Here is an 18107-nt window from a genome sequence, read left to right on the forward strand (position 1 = left end):
ACTCCTCCGCGCACCCCCCGTTTCTGCAGCTGCTGACACCGCCTCCTCCTGCTCTTTGTTTGGCTGGGACGAGCCGCTGTCCGGAGGAGCTGAAGTCTACCCAGCATGGCTCGGAGATTGTTGTCAATTGTAGCCGCTGTTGTTGATATATTGTTCCTAGACTTAAAAAGTTCTGCTCGTTTGTAACTCACCCGCATAAGGCATGTGAAGTCTGGCTCAGAATCGCCAAATAAACAACTAAAAACACTGTATTTACCGGGAGCTTGAGAAGCCGCTGCACTACCGCGCGCCGCCATCGCCATCAAACACTTTGTGAGTGCATGCTCAACCTGCAATGAGTATGCACACAAGCAGCAAAAGGAATCAATGCTCTCATATGAAGTGCCAAGCAGGCCATGTCAGATCCTTAGCATGGATTTGTTCAGCCACAGACAGAAGGACTATCTCCTTGTAGTGGATCACTACTCAGACTTCTGGGAGATTGGCTTAATGCCTGATCTCTCTGCAGAAACGGTGATCAAGCGCTGCAAGGCACAGTTTGCCAGATATGGTCAGCCAGACAAGGTAATTACAGACAATGGCCAAACGCTTTGCCTCTGACTGGGAATTTGAGCACGTGACCTCCTCCCCAAGATATCCCAAAGCCAATGGCAAAGCAGAATCAGCTGTTAAAATAGTTAAAAACCTCTTGCGGAAGGTGATGCATGACACAGATGATCCTTGGAAGGCCATACTGCACTGGAGGAACACCCCTACAGAACACATGAACAGCAGTCCATGTCCCGGAGGTTAAAGCGTCTCATGTCCCGGAGGTTAAAGTCCTCGATTCCTGTGACAAAAAAGCTTCTGGAACCATGCATTGTGACAGGAGTCACTGAAAATCTACGGCACCGCAAACAGCTTGCTAAATTCTACTACGACAGGTCTGCTCATGACTTGCCAGAGCTGGAAATTGGAGAGACTGTCAGGATGCCCGGTTCACACTACATGATTTTAGGCTGGTTTTTCAGTCGCCGACTGATCAGCGACAGAAACTCAGAGGCAAATTGGCGAAATAATTCTGGCAACTTGGGACTATGGAGTGTTTAAACGGTAAAAAAAAAATAATAACGAAAATGTGGAGTACATTTACATTGTTTTTTTCTTCTACGTGGTGTTACTGGTTCTGGCGTGAGTTTCGTTTTCGTGTTTTTGGACGGGAGCCAGATGAGTCGGCGATTCCCTAGTCGTTTAATTTGTGAGCCCGCGTCGCCGATCAGTCATGTAGTGTGAAAGCCACAACAACTGAAAGACTCGTGATTACAGCACAACCAGTCGTGTAGTGTGAACGGCACAAAAACCTGACGACTGAAAAGTCGTGTAGTGTGAACCTGGCATAAAGTAACTACTTAAAACTAATTATTATAGGATTATGTTACTTTATTTTATATCACACTTGGATGAAGTTTTTGTTCATAAAGTATTAAAGTATAAATGAAAATAATGATCAGCAGTGATCAAAAACAACATATTTAATGAATACTTGGAATATTCAATCATAAAAAGAATAGATTTCCAAAGACAGAACATAGAAAAACCCTACCAGCATTATATAACACTGTCAATGAATGCGGGTCATGTTTGACCCATGTGTGTAAATTCAATGTACTATTATAAAAACTATATTTGTTCATAAAGTATTAAAGTAAACATTTAAATAATGATCAGCAGTGATCAAAAACAAGATATTTAATGACTACTTGGAATATTCAATCATAAAAGGAATAGATTTCAAAAGACAGAACACAGAAAAACCCTACCAGCATTATATAACACCAGATATGAATGCAGGTCATTTTTGACCCATGTTGTGCATTACAGGGGGTACACATATGTTGCACATCAAAGGGTTAAAAGACCATAAACGACTACAAAAGACTATAGTAAAGGTCTAGAAATGCTATGCATAGTCTTTGGTCTTATCAAACCTCAGTTGAAGCTGAAATTCACTGGGGCATTGAATGTGGCCCCAGAGACGACAGGTGCTGTGACCCTGCTGTTCTGATCAGCTTTGATGTTTTGCGTGAGCCCAAGAGTGCTGGAAGCAGGAGATGTAGTGGAAGAGGCACTGGCATCAACTTGAACTGAATGAAAGAAAGAGTAACACAGAGAAATAACTGTTGATTGTATTTCATGCCTTTAAAGCAGTTGTAATTGAATAATTGATTCCACTGCTCTGAGGATTTTTGTCAATAACCTAAAGATACTTACACAGTAAACAGAAAGGACATCATACTGACAGACATTACCATTACAAGAAAATATAATCAAGGCATTAGGAAAGAGGAGGTTAGGAGGAAGGAAGACTACTCTTATTATTTATTAATGCATTTATTATTATTGGCAATGGAAAAGACATTTTGTTTTTATTGTATTTAAATGTTGAGAGTGTGGGACAGAGGGGGGAAGGGAATTCCAGAGTGAGAGAGCACATCTAGAGAAGGCACCATAACCACAACCACATAACCACAACATAACCACAACATAACCACACCATAACCACAGGCACCATCACCACAGGCACCATCACCACAGGCACCATCACCACAGGCACCATAACCACAGGCACCATCACCACAGGCACCATCACCACAGGCACCATCACCACAGGCACCATCACCACAGGCACCATCACCACAGGCACCATAACCACAGGCACCATCACCACAGGCACCATAACCACAGGCACCATCACCACAGGCACCATAACCACAGCTCTGGAGAGTAAGACAAGCCGAAGAAGACATGAGGGTCTGAGTGGGTTTATAAGGAAAAAGTGGGTTTACAATATCAGAAAGCTATGGAGGAGCTTTGTAAGTAAGCAGGAGTATTTTAGATTGAATTTGGGAGCCAGTGTAGGAATGGAAAAATATTTTATTATTTTCAAATCAAATCATTTTGTTTTAAATTTTGTAAACTTAAGAGTACAGTGAATGTTTATGGTGGTATAAAATCCTCTTTTCATGTGTGTGCATCCACAGCAGTTAAGAGGTGGTATTTGATTGCTCTACCCTGTTAGTGCTTGGGTTGATTGGTTGGGAGTGACAGAGCGAATGAGAGCTGTGGGATATTTTTATTCTGTTATCGGAGCAGGAGATTAAAAGTATTGAGAAAAGCTTGTTTGTGTGCTTGACATTCATTCATCCACGACCACGCTACCCACGGAACAACAGACCCAATATTACACCGGTGAAGATGTTGAGGAATGGGCAAAATATAATTATGAGAGAGTTCTGGTGAGAAGATGAGCAGGGGTGGGTTTCCCGATAACGAACGATCTTAGAAATTTACGAACAACTTTAGGAACGACATAACTTTAAGAACGCCAAATTTACGAGTGTTTCCCAAAAGCCTTCGTAGTCTCCAAATTTCCGAACGAGTTCTAAGTAGTTCTTAGTTGACTCCACCTCTGCATCTGCACTGGAAATGCTCCGCTAGTCAAAAACCAAACCACCGATTTACTGTACATACATTTTTTTCATTATTACGCCGCAAAGGTATCATTGGCAAAATGACAATAATAAAAACTAACAATTAATAAGTGTTGAAATTTCAAGTATAAGAAAAAAATTAGTAGAACATAAATTATTACCTTTGCAATTCTGACCGTAGGCTTTTATCAAGGCTATAAATAGGGCACACAATTAACCTTTCACACGTTATTTAAAACCATGGCAAACAAGCAGAGAAAATGAAACTTTCTGTCGAGTGAACTGAGCCAAAAACAAAAGTATAGCATGCTGTTTTCAATAGCTCGAGGAAGTTCCTCACATTCAGAAAAAAAACAAAACAAAAAACTGTAGTCAAGTCAAGAATAAGGGGGCAGAACTAAGAAAGGAAAAGGGTTAAGACTGGTGGAGGTCAAATGTCCACAAGTTCCCTCACTGTTGAGGAGGAGAAGGCACTGGGGATACTGGGCCCCACAGCTACTGAAGGGATAACAGGGGATTTGATACAGGAGTATATAGCTTCAGAGTGGATAACCACTGTCAGCTAGTACATGTCCACCATCAAATGCACCGTCCCTAGCCATCTGACATTTCAGAATTGGCCCAGATGAAGGAGTCATGAGTACTCCTGGGCCACTTGGCCACAATGTCCGTAAAGAGGCCTTGTTGGTTGTGTATTACTTGTATATTCAAAGCAGAGAAGCCTTTACATCATATGTAGATGTAGGCTGGGAGTGTGTATGGGGATCAGAGTGACGTCCACTGCACCAACAACTCCAGTAATGTTTACAATTGCATGAAAACCAATTTTGGTTTCATGTAATGCATCCCTAGTCCTAGAAAATGTATAGCAAAGTCCTAGGAAATGCAGCAATTTATATATATATATATATATATAGCTGCATAGTAGCTTATTTTCTTTTGAAGTAATTACATTGCATATAGGCTACCACATTGTGTCAACAAAAATCTGTATATATATATATATATATATATATATATATATATATATATATATATATATATATATATATATATATATATATATTTGCTGCATGGCAAAGCAATGCTTTAGTAACAGCATGCACACATTTAGATACGTCAGCTTTGCTTAGTCCGTGGGCATCACCAACAGTCTGCAGAAACCCACCTGTGGCATAAAATCGGAGGGCTGTTACTAACTGCATCGTGGGGCTAAGGGAAAAATTCTGGCGAATTCTGGCATTCAGGCGAACTACAACTAAATAATTCAAAGTAGTACATTTGATTTTTGTTGACACAATGTGGTAGCCTAAATGCGATGTAATTACTTCAAAAGAAAATAAGCTACTATGCTAATTATACACATAAACGCAAATGTAGTAATGCCGTGATTAAAACCAGCACGAGTGAAATTAGCGCCTGTATCCTTTTTGAGGTAGAACTGTATGTGAGCTTCGAGTTAAGAAGAACTTACTGAATTACGAATGGATCCGGAGATTCTTAACTTACGACAACTATAAGAATGACGAAAGTTACAAAGAGTTTCAGGAAACACTCGTAAATTTAAGAATATTCGTAAGTACGAATACGAATACTTTAATGTCATTGCACAATGTACTTGTATACTTGTTCAACGAAAATGGGATCCAGCCTCCATCATGGTACAAATATGCTATATACACTAATATAATAAAATGGATTTAAGAAACAAAATAGAATAGTCGGAACCAAGAACAAGCAAAACAGAATGAATTAAGTTACACATTAACATGTGAATTAAGTTGCACATTTCCCAATAAAGTTAACATCTTTAATTGAAATTGAATCTATATATTGCACAGTGCCTGAATAAATGTTTTAAGAGTTTAACAGAGTGATAGCCATGTTGTAAAAATTGTCCCTTAGTCTATTTGTCCTTACTTTAAGTTGCCTGAACCGTCTGCCTGATGGCAGCAGTTTGAATAAGTGATACCCTGGGTGTGTTCTGTCTTTAATTATTTTATGGGCCTTTCTGCAACAATGGGTGTTGTAGAGCTCCTTAAGTGATGTAAGAGGGTAACCAATGATTTTCTGGGCGGTATTGATGACCCTCTGTATGGCCTTCTTGTGTTTAGTGTTACAGGTGGCGAACCACACAGAAATGCAAAATGTTAACACATTCTCTACGGAGCAGCGGTAGAAAGTCATTAGCAGTTCTTTCCTCAGATTAAGCCTCCTGAGGATCCTCAGAAAGTGGAGGTGCTGTTGGGCCTTTTTCACTACCGCTGAGGTGTTTGTGCTCCATTGGAGGTCTGCGTCCAAATGCACCCCCAGAAACTTAAAGCTGGCTACCCTTTCCACACACTCCCCATTGATCCATATTGGTCTCAGGTTGGATTTTATCTTCCTGTAGTCCACAATCAATTCTTTGGTCTTTGAGGTGTTAACGGCCAAGTTGTTGTCTGCGCTCCACTCCACAAGCCTTTGGACATCCTCCCTATATGCTGATTCATCGCCATTAGAGATAAGCCCGACTAAAGTGGTGTCATCTGCGAACTTGATTGTGACATTGTTCTGGTGTTTACTGACACAGTCGTAAGTGTACAGAGTGTAGAGTAGTGGACTAAGTACACACCCCTGAGGTGTCCCAGTGTTAAGTGTGAGGGCTGAGGAAAGATGTGATCCAACTCTGACCTTCTGTGTCCGGTCTGAGAGAAAGTCTGTAATCCATTTGCAGATTTTGGTTGAGATACCAATGTCCATTAGTTTGGGAGTCAGTTTGTCCGGTATAATGGTATTAAATGCTGAACTAAAATCCACGAAGAGAAGCCTAGCATAGCGTCCATGCAGTTCTAGGTGAGAGATGGTCGTGTGAAGTGCTGTTATTATAGCATCCTCCATAGACCAGTTTGCCCTGTACGCAAACTGAAGTGGGTCCAGATTGGGTGGGAGACATGACATGATGTGATGTTTTACCAGCTTCTCGAAACACTTCATGACTGTTGAAGTCAGAGCTACAGGTCGGTAGTCATTAAGGCTGCTGATGCTGGTCTTTTTTGGCAGAGGTATGATTGTGGCTGCCTTCAGACATTGTGGGATCGAGGACTGAGAAAGAGAGGCATTAAAAAGTTTTGTAAAAACCCCAGCTACCTGATCAGCACACTCTTTGAGGACCCTCGCAGACACTCCGTCAGGTCCGGCAGCTTTCCTGGGGTTGACTGCTTTCAGTGTACACCTCACCTCATGCTCCTCTAACACCAGGTTGTAGCTGTTGCAGTTGGATGGCAGGGCTGCTGCTGTTACTGGTCTCACCACATCAAAACGTGCAAAGAAGTGGTTTAACTCTTCCGCCAGTGCTGGGTTGTCTACAGTCATTGTGATGTTGCTGGACTTATAGTTGGTGAGGTACTGAACTCCCTGCCACATTTGCCTGGTGTTGTTGCCCTCAAAATGGTTCTCAATCTCCTTTTTGTATTCCAGCTTGGCCCTTTTGATGCCTTTCTTCAGTTCAGCTCTTGCAGCACTGTACTGCACACTGTCTCCAGATCTAAAAGCAGTGTTCCGTTGTTTCAGTAGGACCTGAACTTCTTTGGTCATCCAGGGTTTACGGTTGGAGTATGTCCTAATTTGTTTGTCCACAGAGACATTTTAAACGCAGAAGTTGATGTATGAGAGCACATTTGTGGTGAAGTCCTTAAGGTCCTGATGTTCAAAAACACTCCAATCAGTGCTCTCAAAACAGTCTTGCAATTGAAGTGATGTTCCTTCTGGCCAGATTTTAACTGTCTTTTTGGCTGGTGGAATCCTCTTTCTGCAGGGTGTGTATGTGGGAATCAGCAGTATAGAAATATGATCAGACAAACCCAGATGTGGTAAAGGGTTTGACCTATTGCCTTCGCTGATGTTGCTGTAAACTTTGTTATTCCCTCTTGTAGCACACTTAATATGCTGTTCAAATTTAGGGAAAACTGTTTTTAATTCGGCGTGATTGAAATCACGTACAAGGTTACGAAGTACAAGGTTACGAAGTACTTAAGAGTTACGAACGTTTCGGGAAACCCACCCCAGATCTTTATGAATTGAGAGCAAATTAAAGAGAGTTACAGTAATTCAGGTGACAGGAGATGAAAGTGAATAAGAGCTTCTGCCGTGGACTGACAGAGAATCTAATTTTGGCCATGTTATACAAATAAAAAATTAGATTTTAACTAGAGAATTAATGCAGTATCTAAATGACAGTGGAATTGATGACGATGCCCAGATTATGAACTGTGGGACAGGGAGTAGTATTAACAATAGAAGGAGTGAAAGGAGTGAATGAGTCAGTTTTATAGCTATACAGTCAGTTTTTAAAGACATGGGTTTGAACCAATCAGCATAAATTATTGTTGTATCTGATTTGAACCTAAAGAAATTGCACTGTTCTATCAACACATCACACAACCCTGTTTTATTGTTTCAGACTTGTGTATTTGTCTTGTTTTGCACTGTTGCATAGAGAATACTCTCCACTGTGAACTGTATAGGTCTGTGGTTTTATGTTTATGTACAGTTAAGTACCTTTTGAAGAATGTACAGTGTGACGTTTACATTTGACTTGATGTTTCATGATGTTGCATGTTTCATTTCATTGGTTAGATTTCCCCAGTGTCATTTGGTTCAACAGGATTTGGTGGCTGTATGGAAGACACTAAATCTCTAGTGGTGTGGTGTTGGGAGTGTCATATGCAGAACATTGTCTTACCGTCAGATAGCCGTGTCTTCAGTTTATCAGCAAGATTATTATGTTGGATGTTCTGGAGGATTCTAACAGTGATAGTCCCAGCTTCTGAAAGGCCATACTGACCCACCATCAAGTCCACAACATCTGTTTGCTTGGCTTTCTCCAATTTACCCTTAGATATTGGACGGAAACCCTTCGCCACACCATCTGTCAGCTGCCATTTAAAGCTCTTGAATTCTTCTTCCAGCAGTTCACTGAGAGAATCCAGGATAAGCACAGGAACATTGGCCATTTTGTGTCACTGAGGGGAAAGTTGGGATAGGAGTTAAAACTAAAACTAAAAGACCAATATATACCGGTAGACTGCGCAAAATTAACTTTACTTCAAGATAATCATAGGTATTACAATTTGAAAATCCATTTTCCATTAAAAAGACATCAAAGTTCCAAGATCCAATGTTACCGAGTAAATGCCACAAGCTGGTAGCAAAATCTGGACCAATAAAGGGTGATTATTTGCTGATGTATTTCAAAATAGAGAGTGGTATGAGTACGCTGGTAGAGATGGTAGAGAGTACGCTGTGCGCAATTGGCTGCCGCTTCTCACCGGTGTGTGTGTGATTGGTTGTCTGTGACTTGTACCTGTGTTAAAATTGTAAAGCGCCTTGGGTATTCAGAAAGGCGCTATATAAATTGAACATTCATTCATTCATTCATTCAAAATATATCAGCACAAAGTCTTGTTTCTAGATGTATCTCGATTTAATCGGCCCACTTTTCGAGGAGGGTACGGCTCGAGAAAAGAGACCACCTCCCCGTGGCTGCTTGTGCATGGCTGCCTGGCCATGGCATAAACGCGTTCCTGATATCGCGCATGCTCGTTTGTGTGCAAAACAATGGCCGACGCCAGCGTTTAGTGCAAGTTGAAATACCTTGTTTTTGTACACAAACGAATCTTACATTCTAGTCTTGTATTGGCAGTGAATATGTTCATAAAGTTACTTTGTGGAAAGGAAAACTTTTAAGAATAGCCTGTTAAGTTATCTGCATTGTAAACTTCGCATGGGAACAATGTACATCCTAAATTCTGCAATGTGTGATACTGTGAAAGTAAATAGATAATAACAGTGGAAGGAGATGTATATTAATTTAATTAATTTAGTAATGCTGCTTGATCATTTATATATATATAACTACCATCAGTCTGCTTGTCTTATCTAATTTTAATTTTAATAAAATAAAATAAATAAAATAAAATAAAAATTTCGTCTATAATGGGTTAACCTATTATAGTTGTGTAATATTTTATTGTTTGGACAGAAGCCTGGCATTATGAGGACGAGCAAAGTGATGTAATGGACCCTTTCGTGTTTGGCTTTGAATCTGTGCAAGACATGCACCATTTTATGGCAGAGGTGCTTGACAACTTGTGAATACCAATCAACTGTAAATTGAACAGTGTTTAAAGAGGGTAAGCCATGGGGCTTTTGCAAAAATAAAGTTCTAAATGGAAATCTTTTGTTTGTGTTTTCATGTATTTCTACCTGAATTTTATCTGCAAAACATTAAGTTTAATGTGCATTGAAGTTTTCAAATCCTTTGCAAACATCCTTATAATGCCATATGGGATGTTTCGTAAATACAAAGAGTGAAGGTATAACTAGTATATGTAGTTATTTATGTAGAAACGGTAAATGTGCTAAAAATATATATATATAATACAATTTTAAGCTTCTCATTTATTACTTTTATTTTGAAATTCCTATCAAATTACGCGATACTATAACGGAACTTCACCAGCGCGGTGCAGCCAGGATGAGAGAGCCATGGTGAGAGAGTCTCCCAGTCTCGCGCCGTATACTATTGCACTTTTCTGAGTCTACAACATTTTTATGTCTGTCTATACATGGCAAACCACCAGTCCAATGTAGGAATCTGGAAATTCTAGAATTATTTTGGCATTGTGTATGTTCAGTTACACTGGTAATAAATGACGAAATGACCACAAATATAGTACAGATCCCTGCAAATGCTACTATTTTCAGTATTATTGGGATTGTTTTTATTGCATACACTTAGGCTCAGGGTGTGTTGTGTAGGCTAGAGGTGTGCGCGGGACTGCTTTTTTTATCCCGCTCCCGCTTGTTTTAGTCCCGTTTCCGCTTGTTTTAGTCGGGATTTTTCTACATGTATATGTGGTCCCGCTCCCGCATCGCCTGGACTAATTAAACTGCCGCTCCCGCCAATAACAATTAAATTCTGTCCCGCGCCGCAAGATATTCTGACGGGACCCGCGGGACTACCGCGGGAGTGCAGACCTCTAGTGTAGGCCTATTAATGTTTTGCAACATTAATTAAAGTTAAACATAACTTCCGTATAGTCACCTCGGTGCACATGTTCGTTAAATATTTTTTTAATAAAGAGCGCGTTGCAAGGATACGAACTGAAAACCAAATCTATGTGTTCTGAAATATATAGAGATGTAAAACTGTTTAACAAATGTAACCACTTCGAGTTTTAGATGACTTAACCTGCAGCTACGCTATAGCGACGTAGAATCCTTCAAACTGTGATACTTTTTCAAACTTAGAGGTTTGGTATTTACACAAAAACACTAGCTATAGTTAAATGCAACTTTAAGTAGCATAAATACACTACCCAATGCATCTTACCTTGAAACTATTTCTTATTTCAAAACAAGTCACTCCTCCACTCTCCACCGATAATACTGGCGTCTTTCCCTTTGTTTCTAGATTAGTTTCACTTTCTCTAACTTCCTCCTTTTAGTTCTTGAGGTTCTCGGTCTACTATAGGAAACGTGCATAGGCATTGCGTAATGCTTATACTGAATAGAAAATAATGTATGCAGAAACATTTTGCAGATAAAATACATATCCATTATATTATGCATATGAGTATCCTTCATGTGGAATGTTACGACTTCCCCGCAATTTTTTTAATCTCTTTAATTGTTGCCTACGCGTAAACGTATTTTTATGTAGTATTCGGTCGCCCTCTTGTGGACTATGACGATACGCCCGCGTGTTATTAATCTGCTCAGTATATCTACGTTTTTTGAACGAAATCACTAAAACCCACAAAGAGCCCAACGAGAGAGTCAGAGAGATTCGATCAGGACTCATGTATGAGCATGGACGTAATTTTGATTTCATAGGTGGGGGGGCACAAATGGGGGTGCTGGTGTGTTCGGGGGGGGGGGGGATTCATTTAAATATTTGGTTTTAACCGTAAAAACTGGGGCGGGGGGGGGGGGGGGGCAAAACCGGCTTTTATATTTACATTTACGGCATTTAGCAGACGCTCTTATCCAGAGCGACTTACAAAAGTGCTACGTAGTTGTTTCGAATCTCCAAGGTAGTATATAGGCTTTTGAAAAAGTCTCCCCCCGAAATGACGTCCGTGTGTATGAGCAGCCAGGGGACTCACTGGAGAAATATGTCGCTGTTCTTCCTCCAAATCGACATGTTTTTTATTTCCATCTGAAGAAGACAAATGACACCAGTGATGATTGGTAATTAGTAATTAATACGATATTCTCTTTTTAATTATAAAAACATTTGTTTTTCTTACATTATAACTCATTTTCATTACATGTGGTCTCTGTTGGCAATAACGTTAAAAGCGTTGTGTCCGTTACGTTGTCAAACATTTGATTTTCTCTTTAGGTAGAGAGCCAATGGGAGTGAAATTTCTTGGTTCCATGCTAACTAGAATCTGCAAGGCAGCTGGCATTAAAACTGTATACACCAACCACTGTCTGCAAAGTACCACAATGCAGAAATCTTCAGATGCTGGTGTGGTGAAAAATCTTTTTTTTTTTTCTTTTTTTTTTTCTTTTTTATTAATGGCCCACCTCCACCCCCCCATCTGTGGAGGACAACTTTGTTTTTATGTACAGTTCAAATGACAATTATAACAATATGCAAAGTGATAATTATTGGGGTTAGGTGGACCAAGAAAAGAGGGGGAGAAAAAGAATAAAAAGGGAAAAGACAGAAGGGCAGGGGAAAAAATAAATAAATAAATAATAATAATAATTATTATTATTATATATAAAGAAAAAGAAAAAAAAAACCCCAACCAGCTCGAATGACCACAGCAAAGTAAAGCAGAAAGTGTACCAAAGACATTTAGCACAAATGACGTGATGTATGTGTGAGTGTGTGTTTATGTGTAACCTAGTTGTGCAACATAGGATAAATGTACAGAATGTACTTACCAGCAAGGGTAGAAAGCTGCGACAACATTCCCCCAGAGGCCAGAGGTAGGCAGAGAAAGACCCGGGAATCCCACCCGCCCTCGGCTCCCCCAGGAGCTGTGGAGCCCCAGGGCAGCACTTCCCAGTGACCCTCGCATGCCTGCCCCCACAGGAGAGTGAGAACCCCGGACAGCGCCCCCACAGCCAAGGAGTGCAGGTCCAGGGGAACCAGAGGAAACAGAGACCCCCCACCCCTACCATGCACATACACACAAGCCCGGCCCCGCACCTGCGACCCACCCCCGCCCTGGCAGGGAGCAGGAAACGGGTGAAGGAAGGCCTTCCCACCCCTCCACCCCCAGTGCTGTGTTGTGTGTAGGTGTTGGTGTATATGCATGTATGGTAGTGTGTGATACTATGGTGCAGTTAAAATTGAGGGGACAGGTGCTGGGACCAACGTGGACAAAGCCCCGGGTCACTGGCCAGCGTTTGTCCACACCGTCCCCTCAAAGGCCCTCAATGTCTAAGGTGCAGTAAAAACTGAGGGACAGACAGTGGTGAGGAGACGGGTGAACCTTGGCAGCAGGCCCACCTCGTCAACCTCTGGTTACACACCTGCCCCCCAGGATCCTAAATGTACAAGGACTGTGTGCGTGTGTGTGTGTGTGTGTGTGTGTGCGTGTGTGTGTGTGTGTGTGTGTGTGTGTGGGGGGGGGGGGGGGGGTGGTAATGCGTAGGTCCAGAGGAAATGGTCCTCTGGAAGAGGAGAGCCAGCTCATTGAGCACCGAGCTTCACTGCCCCACCGACTCGAGGCAGGGAGCAGCCGACCAGGGGAGACCGGGCGGGCAGCTCCCTCCGTCACCGCATCCAAGCCCAGATCCCCACCGCCCCCACCACAGAGAACAGCCTGTCTGGACATCCACATACACCTAAACACATAATCTCTTTCGCATACGTATACACCCACACACATTCATCTCTTATATATATCTCCACACACATATACACCCACACACCTTGTCCCATATATACAACACACCTATGTAAGCACCCACAGCCATACCAATCGCACATCAAACAACAGCAGACATCCACAGGAATGAAGACAAGCTGGTCTGAGTCCGGAACCCTGCGCCCCCGGCCCGCCCCAGATACCCCCGACAGCCACCGCCCCACCCCCACCAGCCAGGCACCTCAGAGCCCCAAGGCCCAGACCCGACGCCCCGACACAAGGCCGACCGACCCACCCCCCCCCAGCTGTGCGTCCGCAGCGGCACAGGTCACCCCGTGCGGGCAGGGCCCCAGCACGGGGTCGGGTGGCCCCAGGCACCGGGCCCCGGGTCCCGCCACCCGGCCCCGCAGGGGAGGCCAGCCACCCCCCTTGGGGCCAGCACCCGTTCCCCCCGCACCCCCGGCCCCGCACCCCAGAGCCCAGAGGCAGCGCCATCCAAGGACCCCCCCCCCCACCGCCCGCCAGGACAAACACAAACATCCCAGGTCGGCAGCCCCGGCCCCCCAGCCAGTGGCCGGCACGAGCAGTCCCCCCGGAGTCGACCCCCAGCCACCAACCGGCCACCCGGGAGTCGTGGCCCCAGCCACGTGGTGAAAAATCTAACATTTTCCTTGATGCTATGCTTTATTTAGTATATGTTAATCACAATATATATGTCACATGATAAATGTATACGCTAGTGCTCTTTATGTATGTTAATCATGTAAGTAGGGCCTGGTATGGCTCAGTAGGCCTTAGACTTTTGCTGTCTTTCCCCTGGGCGTCATTGGCCCATTCCTGGGACTTGATGACCTCACTCTTATCCATACTGGAAGCACCAGCTGGTGTCTTAGTCTCTAACTTGGAAGTGGCCACGTCGGCTCTCAGACCATCGCATAAATAATGTGTGAATTATGCCAAGTTTATCCAATCATATTCAATTAATCACCTCATGTTCACCTCGTGAACGTCTTGTGCGCTTATGGATAATTAGTATAAAAGAGGGGAATTAGCTTTCTTCTGCAGACGCCTTGTATGTCTGTTAACGGAGATCTCTGGATTAACCCATACTTGCTTAATAAATTAATTTTACTTTTACTTTATTACCTTACCCAAATGCTTCTGACTTTTATTGTGCTCACCATTTAAGGTTTACAGAATTTCAACCACACTGGCTTGGACACAAGTGAAATGATGGCTGTAGTTGGTCACCGGAGTGAATCGTCTCTGCAGTCATACTGCCACCCCAACTATAATGAGCGGAGATACTGGAGCAACATCCTTACTCGCACAGTGTTATCAAAACGCACATGCTCAGAGCCACGCCCCTCCAGCCCACCAGCGAAGAAGAGTGAAAACCATCAGCACTGTGCCAAGTCATGCACTATCAATGGAAATATCCTGATTAACAAAAACAGTAATTTTAATCGTTAACATATTGTTGTTCATGAAATAGGCTAATCTTTGCTCTTGTGTAAGTTCAGTGTACTTTTATTGCAACATTATGTTGTGCATATAATAGGATTATTTGTTTTATTAACTTATATATGTATGTTAATATCTATTCGTTATTATCTATTATTAATATAAATTATTCTATCAATCTAAAATAAATGAATCATTGATAACTTATTTCTTTTATATATTAACAGTAATACCAGAATATGAACAACAGCTTGTTCTGTCCATTGAATACAATAATCTTTGCCATGGAGAATTAATATGTTATGGCAGTACATTCATTTAATCATGTAATAAAAAAAAAAAAGTGCCATATTTTGTCAATTGTGATTTTTACACAATTTGTCCTCCGCTTTTAACCCATCTGTGCAGTCAGAACACACACACACACACTAGTGATTACTAGGGGGCTGTGGATCACACATGCCCAGAGCGGTGGGCAGCCCTAGCCCGGCGCCCGGGGAGCAGTTGGGGTTAGGTGCCTTGCTCAAGGGCACCTCAGTCATGGCCTCAGGTCTGGGAATCAAACCCATGACCCTCCGGTCACAAGACCAGTTCTCTACCACCAGGCCATGACTGCCCCCTGAAAACTGAATGAAATCATGTTACAGTAAAAAAAATAACATCAAGCCCATGGGTTATAATGAAATCATTAAATAAAGTGTGATTTGTTGTTTGTTAATGTTAAGAAGAGCTGACTTAACCATTGTGCTCTTCATCAAACACTGTCCAACACATATCTTACATAGTGCAGGTGTCACGCTACAGCCCCTGACCCCTCCCCTTTGAGCGTGTGTTTATGTTGTCTACGTCTAGCCGTCTGCGTCTGTGTATCTTCGTGGGTGTGGGTGTGTCTGAGTGTGTTCATTAGTCTCACCTGTGGCTCGTCTCGTGATCCCTCTGGGTTTATGTGGTTTGTCTATTTAATGTGCGTTCGCGCAGTGTCCCGTGCTCGTCTTTGTCAGAGTCATTCATATGTGAATGTTTTACGTGCGCTGTCTGCGCTTATTTGTATTTGAAAATAAACGTGACGATTAGTGTTTGCAAGATCAGACTCGTGCCTCGTCCTTCTCTCAGCGCCACTACAGGTTTGTCACATTTACGGTATTCAATATGTACTCCCCGTTTTCCTGTTTCTGGTAAGTACTGGAATGTGACAGATTACAGGCATACTGTGTCCAAACGTCTTGAAAACAGGTACAGCTGACACAATTACTGTAACATCAGAGAATATCAGTGTGGCGTACTATTGGAGCCTGAGATGACCTCTTCCACTACAGCAGATGATGTATGTGGGTCTGTACGTTGCTGCCTTTCTGGTGGAAGCCTGATTCTTCTTAGAGGATGGTCTGAGGGATGGAGGTGGGGATGAGGCAAAGATGAGGGTGGTGTAACGGAGCCTGACGCTTCTGGGGAGGGTGTAAAGGATGGAGGTGGGGATGAGGCAAAGATGAGAATAGAGAGGGAGCTGGACAGATCTTGTGGTGGACCTGAGGACTGGCTGACAAGGAAAGTGAGAACCTTGTCCCAGCTAACACAGGCTTCTCCATTATTGGAGGTTCAGATGGGTTGAGGGGGAGTGGAGATGGAGGAGAGGGTAAAGTCTTCATGGGGTTGTGGTGTTCCCATAAGCTGAGCTCTATTATCATCATCACCCTGGCTCTCATTCACCCCCCTGACCAGGGGGTTAGACTGAGCTACACCTGACACACACACACAAACACTCACACACACTGTGATGTGGTTGGAGGCTCCAACCCATCACTAAACGCAGGCAACCCCTGGAGCCAGCTGAAAACAGCTAATCCGAGGACACCTAGGCATTGTATCAGTTACCAAGGAAGTTATAGTTCATTGTCAGCAAAAATAAAGTGTGGGTAATGAGCGAAATGGAGTCCTGACCTTTCTGATATATTGTTCCCAGGAGCCTCTGTACCACTCAAGGCCAATATAGGTTAATCATGAACACCTATAGACACACACACACACACACACACACACACACACACACACACACACAGGCCTTTTATTTCCTGCTTTCAGCAGCCCAGTGTCTGTCTCTTCTCATGTGTCTCCATCTTGCTGAGAGCTAGGGTTTTTTGTAGTAATTGTCTGTTCGCCACCCACCCCCCCCAACCCCCCGCTCAACAACTTACGTTCGCCACCGACTCTCACACTCTGAAATGAATTCAAAACTTGAGAGCCCTGGTCTAGAAACACTTCCGTTGTGTTGTGGGCCACTTCCGTTGTGTTGTAGCTGGTTTTGCAGTGTTTCTGAATTTGCAGCGCATTTCCGAAATGCAGCGCCCCTAGCATTTGCCTATATTGCCTAATGGAAGGGCCGACTCTGGGTCACACCATGCTCCATCCATAATCACAGACAATTGGAGCTAATTTTATGCAGGTTTTTAGCCATAAACAACAGTTGTGTTATACAGTTTCTCATTACGTTGAACGCAATTTAAGTAGTAAGGCTCTTTAAATATAGTTAGCTAGCTACATTTAAAGAGTTTTATTCATTCCCCTAGCTAGCTATTTAGATAGAAACTAATTTGTATTAAATGGGATTTTTTAATCAGGGTCTAAATACCTAGCTAGCTAGCGAACTACATTTCAAGAGCATTTGGCTCTTTACCCGTGATATAAGCAGCGACTACCTAGTGATAAGTAAACGATTTCAGCACGGCTGAGCTAAATGATGCAGTACGTGTCAAAATAATCCACCAAAATACACTAAACATAACCTGATAAGAGATGAAGGGAATAACTGTAGGTTTTAAACTAGAATCAAGAGTTGTGTTAGACAATATCTCATTATGTCGAATGTGGGCTGTTATGATTTACCACGTTTTTTAATCTCAAATTTGTGGACCATGACATTATCTCCTCAGGGAGTACATCTGCGTTTTCAGCAGTATTTATTATGGGAACAACAGCTATTTAAATGGAATCAGCTCTTAAGGTTCCATTCATAACCTTGTCTTTAACGTTGTCTTTCTTCTTTATCATCACTCCTTCATTCATTTTGAAGCTCTCTCAACCATTGCTGATTCCTCTCTTGCTGAGCTGGAAGGGGCTACTTTGAATCGTGTATTTATACGGCAGTCCACGATTCTTTTAAGCATCCTAACCAGGGGTGTAGCAGCAAATTCTGGGCCCTGTACACTGTCAATGGGCCCCTATAAATGCCAGAATTCGTTCTTACCAAAGATCCATTGAAAAGAACCAAATCATTCACATACATCACTTGCTGTGAGTCTTA

General features: G+C 42.6%; 1 protein-coding gene and 1 long non-coding RNA gene across 2 annotated transcripts; one reads left to right on the top strand and one right to left on the bottom strand.

The window, feature by feature from the left end:
- Window positions 1-1496: 1496 nt before the first annotated feature.
- LOC143486117 (caspase b-like) lies at window positions 1497-11000 on the bottom strand. Its single transcript, XM_076985971.1, has 3 exons — window positions 10846-11000; window positions 8194-8473; window positions 1497-2123 (listed from the first exon to the last, which is right to left on the bottom strand). The coding sequence occupies exons 2-3, from the start codon at window positions 8462-8464 to the stop codon at window positions 1969-1971; spliced, it is 426 nt and encodes a 141-aa protein (XP_076842086.1). The 5' UTR covers window positions 8465-8473; window positions 10846-11000; the 3' UTR covers window positions 1497-1968.
- A 455-nt stretch (window positions 11001-11455) lies between these two features.
- On the top strand, window positions 11456-14670 carry LOC143486118 (uncharacterized). Its single transcript, XR_013123133.1, has 2 exons — window positions 11456-13995; window positions 14535-14670. It is a non-coding gene; the product is annotated as an uncharacterized LOC143486118 (long non-coding RNA).
- The last annotated feature ends 3437 nt before the right edge of the window (window positions 14671-18107 follow it).

Source organism: Brachyhypopomus gauderio, unplaced genomic scaffold (assembly GCF_052324685.1).
Source record: "Brachyhypopomus gauderio isolate BG-103 unplaced genomic scaffold, BGAUD_0.2 sc44, whole genome shotgun sequence".
Lineage (NCBI taxonomy): Eukaryota > Metazoa > Chordata > Actinopteri > Gymnotiformes > Hypopomidae > Brachyhypopomus > Brachyhypopomus gauderio.

Excerpts from the sequence above, each read along its gene's own strand:
- LOC143486117 (XM_076985971.1), bottom strand. The coding sequence starts at position 8,464 with ATGGCCAATGTTCCTGTGCTTATCCTGGATTCTCTCAGTGAACTGCTG. Across the intron at positions 2,124-8,193 it reads GAAGACACGGCTATCTGACG|TTCAAGTTGATGCCAGTGCC; the intron begins GTAAGACAATGT and ends TCTTTCATTCAG.